Source organism: Nycticebus coucang, chromosome 9 (assembly GCF_027406575.1).
Source record: "Nycticebus coucang isolate mNycCou1 chromosome 9, mNycCou1.pri, whole genome shotgun sequence".
Classification (NCBI taxonomy): domain Eukaryota; kingdom Metazoa; phylum Chordata; class Mammalia; order Primates; family Lorisidae; genus Nycticebus; species Nycticebus coucang.
In genome coordinates this window covers 57,931,929-57,938,037 of record NC_069788.1, presented here as the reverse complement: position 1 = coordinate 57,938,037, position 6,109 = coordinate 57,931,929, and the positions used below count along the sequence as shown (strand labels likewise).

Sequence of the window (6,109 nt, the reverse complement as noted above, 5' to 3'; positions counted from 1 at the left end):
TTTACAAAGTGAAAACAATTTCCATCCTTTATCCTCCACTATCATCGTGTACAAAACTCTATGGAAATTTGTCTATTGAGGTAATTATGAGAGCACCGCCTAATGTCTTTCAAGGGAAGTCTCTATTGGGGCTATCCGGGATTCATAAGGGAATTAAAATCTCTAATTAACCACAGTTAACGCCTGTTTGGTTAAGAGAATAAGCAATTATTGCAAAAAATCCTCTTCTCTGCCTTACACAAACAGCAAAGAAACTGTTCTGAAGGGATTTACACAATACGTCAACATCTGTGCTGTACCTAGAGTTGTTAAAATAATTGTGATGACAGGTGTCTAGGTACCACTTTCTTAATGGCTTTCAATATCCACTGATTTATTGTTGGGGTTTTCCCTCCCCCTTTACATCTTTGACTTTAAGAAGGAACTAAGGAACAGATTTTGCACCAGAGGCTAATTCTTTATTCCAATGCTGAAAAGAACTAATAAAAATAATCACTTGGCTTTTAAGCAGAAAGCTTCCATTTACAGTATTTCACCCTAACTCCCCCCTTCCAAGCCCCTTGTTATCTAACATAATGGTTAGAATACATTTCCGTCTCTCCCCTTAATAATTTCATGCATTAACATCCTCTTCACATCACACGCGCGCGCGCGCGCGCACACACACACACACACACACACACACACACAGCAAAAGGAAAAAGAGGCACCAGAAATCTCAGCTGTACTTCTAGCCCTTTTAAAAAGTTTGCTCTGTAAATTGGAATGAGGTCAGATTTGGAGCTTCTCATTGCACGCGGAGATTATTATTGCATCGGGTTCCAAGCCAATGAGAAGCCCGGGGGAGGGGCTTGGCATGAGGAAGCGTTAGTTACAGCGGCTGATTGGCTGTGGCCAAGACTGTGAAAGGATAAAGAGGCGCGAGGCGGAATTGGGGTCTGCTCTAAGCTGCAGCAAGAGAAACTGTGTGTGAGGGCAAGAGGCCTGTTTCGCTCGGGGTCTCTATTTCTTGCACTCTCTTTAAGAGTCTGCATTGGAGAAACTCTGCCATTACCAGCTCCCTTCTTGCAGAAGGGAGGGGGAAACATACATTTATTCATGCCAGTCTGTTGCATGCAGGCTTTTTGGCTTCCTACCTTGCAACAAAATAATTGCACAAACTCCTTAGTGCCGATTCCGCCCACAGAGAGTCCTGGAGCCAGAGTCTTTTTTGCTTTGCATTGTAGGAAAGGGACTAAGTGATAGAGACTATGTCGCTTTCCTAAGCTACCAAGCGCGCTTGTGAACTGGAAACAACTGCTTCAGGAGGGGGAAAAAAAAGACTTCCCTGGGAGCCCGCGAAAGAACTTGCATTGGAAGCTTCAGCAACCAGCATTCAAGAAACTCCTCTCCACTTTAGCACGGTCTCCAGACTCAGAGCCGGGTGAGAGCTAGAGCGAGGGAGAGGGAGACTCTTCAGCCTGGGAACTATAACTCCTCTGCGAGAGGCAGAGTACTCCTTCCTCGCATCTTTTGGTGACTTTTCTCTCTTCGCCCACCTCCGCCCCTGCGAAGAGTTGAGGGGCCAGTTCGGCCTCTGCGCGTGTTCTGCTCGGCGTGTGTTTGGCCCCGGGAGCCGGGAGGGCCCGGCGATCGCGCCGCGGCCGCCGCGAGGGTGTGAGCGCGCGTGGGCGCCCGCCGAGCCAGGGCCATGGTGCAGCAAACCAACAACGCCGAGAACACGGAAGCGCTGCTGGCGGGCGAGAGCTCGGACTCGGGCGCCGGCCTCGAGCTGGGCATCGCCTCCTCCCCCACGCCCGGGTCCACCGCCTCCACGGGCGGTAAGGCCGACGACCCGAGCTGGTGCAAGACACCGAGCGGGCACATCAAGCGGCCCATGAACGCCTTCATGGTGTGGTCACAGATCGAGCGGCGCAAGATCATGGAGCAGTCGCCGGACATGCACAACGCCGAGATCTCCAAGCGGCTGGGCAAACGCTGGAAGCTGCTCAAAGATAGCGACAAGATCCCTTTCATTCGGGAGGCGGAGCGGCTGCGCCTTAAGCACATGGCTGACTACCCCGACTACAAGTACCGGCCCAGGAAGAAGGTGAAGTCCGGCAATGCCAACTCCAGCTCCTCGGCCGCCGCCTCCTCCAAGCCCGGGGAAAAGGGAGACAAGGTCGGTGGCAGCGGCGGGGGCGGCCATGGGGGCGGCGGCGGTGGCGGGAGCAGCAACGCGGGGGGAGGAGGCGGCGGCGCTAGCGGCGGCGGCGCCAACTCCAAACCCTCTCAGAAAAAGAGCTGCGGCTCCAAAGTGGCTGGCGGCGCGGGCGGCGGGGTCAGCAAACCTCACGCCAAGCTCATCCTGGCGGGCAGCGGCGGCGGCAGCGGGAAAGGAGCGGCCACCGCCGCCGCCTCGTCCTTCGCCGCGGAGCAGGCGGGGGCTGCCGCCCTGCTGCCCCTGGGCGCCGCCGCCGCCGCCGACCACCATTCGCTGTACAAGGCGCGGACTCCCAGCGCCTCGGCCTCGGCCTCGGCCTCCACAGCGGCCTCGGCCTCCGCCGCCCTAGCGGCGCCGGGCAAGCACCTGGCGGAGAAGAAGGTGAAGCGCGTCTACCTTTTCGGCGGCCTGGGCGCGTCGTCGTCGCCCGTCGGCGGCGTGGGCGCGGGCGCCGACCCCAGCGACCCCCTGGGCTTGTACGAGGAGGGGGGCGCAGGTTGTTCGCCCGATGGGCCGAGCCTGAGCGGCCGCAGCAGCGCCGCCTCGTCGCCGGCCGCCGGCCGCTCGCCCGCCGACCACCGCGGCTACGCCAGCCTGCGAGCCTCCTCGCCCGCCCCGTCCAGCGCGCCCTCGCACGCGTCCTCCTCGGCCTCGTCCCACTCTTCCTCCTCCTCCTCCTCGGGCTCCTCGTCCTCCGACGACGAGTTCGAAGATGACCTGCTCGACCTGAACCCCAGCTCAAACTTTGAGAGCATGTCCCTGGGCAGTTTCAGCTCGTCGTCGGCGCTGGACCGGGACCTGGATTTTAACTTCGAGCCCGGCTCCGGCTCGCACTTCGAGTTCCCGGACTACTGCACGCCCGAGGTGAGCGAGATGATCTCAGGAGACTGGCTCGAGTCCAGCATCTCCAACCTGGTCTTCACCTACTGAAGGGCGCGCGGGCAGGGAGAAGAAGGGCCGGGGTGGGGGGGCAAGAGAAGAGAAAAAAAAAAGAAAAAAAGAAAAGGACAGAAGAAGAGTTGAAAGAGAAAAGGGGGGGGGGAAGGAAAAGAAAAAAAAAGTGAGCAGGGCTGGCTTGGGCCGCGTCCCCGCGGTCGGAGAGGAGAGCGCCAGCGTTTGGGACCCGCGCTCCCATCCCCCACTTCCCCGGGCCGGGGACCCACTCGGTCCAGCCGGAGGGACTCGGAGGAGGCAGAGGGTAGACAGGGGCGACCTTTTATTGTTGTTATTGATGTTGTTGTTGATGGCAAAAAAAGCTACTTCGAGTTTCCTCCCCTTGGCTTGAAGAGCCCCCCATCCCCCTTCTAAGGAGCTTCCGGACTTGTCTGCACCCCCAGCAAGAAGCCGAGTTAGTTTACTAGAGACAGAAGGAATCTCTCCCCTCTGCCTTCTCCACCTTGGCGGTGTTTTTGTTTTATTTTTGTTCTTTGGTCAAGAGAAGGTTGGAGGGGGCAATTGCGCCCCCCCTTTTAATGCTACATGAAGACAGAAGGCTCCGGGGTGATGAATTTAGCCGATGGCAGATGTTTTGGGGGAGCGCCCAGGACTGAGAGACCCCATGCTGGAGAATTCTCGTTTGGGTTTTTTCTTTTTCCTTTTTTTTTTTTTTTTTTTCCTTGCCCCTGCAGCCGGAGGAGGAGATGTTAAGGGGAGAAGGCCAGCCAGAATGACCGGAGCTAGGAAATGACCTGAGAACCTAGTTGGAAGCCGCACCAGCCAGGGCGAGGGCGGGGGCAGAGAAGGACACGAACTGGAAGGGGGCTCTTGATCAAACTGAAACGGATTTGCACGCTCGGGAGCAGGCGGCGACGGCTCCTGGGCCTCCGCCTTCTTTCTCTTTGAGATCGGTGAGGTGAGACTTCCCAGACCCGGAGGCGTGGAGGAGAGGAGACTGTTTGACGTGGTACAGGGGCAGTGGAGGGCGAGTGGTATGGGGGGAAAAAAAGATTTTTTTCTTCTCTTAATCGGAATCGTGATGGTGTTGGATTATTTCACTGGTGAGGTTAATATAGCATGTTATCCTGTCTATCTTTTAAAGATTTCTGTATAAGACTGTTGAGCAGTTTTTAAAATAGTGTAGGATAATATAAAAAGCAGATAGATGGCGCTATGTTTGATTCCTACAACGAAATTATCACCAGCTTTTTTTCATTCTTAACTCTTTAAAGGATTCAAACGCAACTCAAATCTGTGCTGGACTTTAAAAAAACAATTCAGGACCAAATTTTTTCTCAGTGTGTATGTGTTTATTCCTTATAGGTGTAAATGAGAAGACGTGTTTTTTTCCCTCACCGATGCTCCATCCTCGTATTTTTTTTCCTTGTAAATGTAATCAGATGCCATTTTATATGTGGACGTATTTATACTGGCCAAACATTTTTTTTTCTTATTTTGTCCCTTTTTTCTTTTCTTTCTTTTTACTTACTTTATTTCTTCCTTCCTTCTTTTCTTTAATTTTATTTTATTTTTAATTTTTCTTTCTTTTTGTTTTGGTAGTAGTTGTTACCCACGCCATTTTACGTCTCCTTCACTGAAGGGCTAGAGTTTTAACTTTTAATTTTTTATATTTAAATGTAGACTTTTGACACTTTTAAAAAACAAAAAAAGACAAGAGAGATGAAAACGTTTGATTATTTTCTCAGTGTATTTTTGTAAAAAATATATAAAGGGGGTGTTAATCGGTGTAAATCGCTGTTTGGATTTCCTGATTTTATAATAGGGCGGCTGGTTAATATCTCACACAGTTTTAAAAAAATCAGCCCCTAATTTCTCCATGTTTACACTTCAATCTGCAGGCTTCTTAAAGTGACAGTATCCCTTAACCTGCCACCAGTGTTCACCCTCCATCTCCAGTCTTACAGAAAGGGGAGGAGAAATAGCCAAACACTGTATGCTTTTAAGAAAAACAGATCTTTTAACGAGACACTATTCTGTCCAGAGGCTTTAAAACTGGTACATTTACAGCAAAAAGGGATCCTGTAGCTTTAACTTGTAAACCACATCTTTTTTGCACTTTTTTTATAAGCAAAAACGTGCCGTTTAAACCACTGGATCTATCTAAATGCCGATTTGAGTTCGCGACACTATGTACTGCGTTTTTCATTCTTGTATTTGACTATTTAATCCTTTCTACTTGTCGCTAAATATAATTGTTTTAGTCTTATGGCATGATGATAGCATATGTGTTCAGGTTTATAGCTGTTGTGTTTAAAGATTGAAAAAAGTGGAAAACATCTTTGTACATTTAAGTCTGTATTATAATAAGCAAAAAGATTGTGTGTATGTATGTTTAATATAACATGACAGGCACTAGAACGTCTGCCTTTTTAAGGCAGTTCCGTTAAGGGTTTTTGTTTTTAAACTTTTTTTTGCCATCCATCCTGTGCAATATGCCGTGTAGAATATTTGTCTTAAAATTTAAGGCCACAAAAACAATATTTGGGGGAAGAAAAAAGTAAAAAATCATGCCAGCTAATCATGTCAAGTTCACTGCCTGTCAGATTGTTGATATATACCTTCTGTAAATAACTTTTTTTGAGAAGGAAATAAAATCAGCTGGAACTGAACCCTAAATCTTGACTTTTGTCATTATTATGCCCAGTGCCTGAGATAGGGAGGGCCTTCCAGAGTAGAGAGACTACACAGTCTGCCTTAGCTTTGAAACAAGTTCTCAGAGAGGAGACTGTCAAATACCACCTTACTGAGAAATACTAGAATTCCTCGTGGCCAGATTTGGCAGGCCCAGACCCTGAAATGATGGCATCAGCTGAATATGTGTCAACTCTACATTGCCTTTCTAGGAATTTTCTAGGTTTATAACATCTGGATAAATGCCCTTTGTCTTGAAATTTTCAAGGGGAAGAGAGGCAGCATAGACAGAATTCTTCACAGAAGACTCTGGCTTGC

General features: G+C 50.0%; 1 protein-coding gene across 1 annotated transcript; it reads left to right on the top strand.

Moving 5' to 3' along the window:
* Positions 1-517: 517 nt before the first annotated feature.
* Positions 518-5,776, top strand: SOX4 (SRY-box transcription factor 4). The gene has a single exon (XM_053601940.1). The coding sequence runs from the start codon at positions 1,691-1,693 to the stop codon at positions 3,131-3,133; it is 1,443 nt and encodes a 480-aa protein (XP_053457915.1). The 5' UTR covers positions 518-1,690; the 3' UTR covers positions 3,134-5,776.
* Positions 5,777-6,109: the final 333 nt, after the last annotated feature.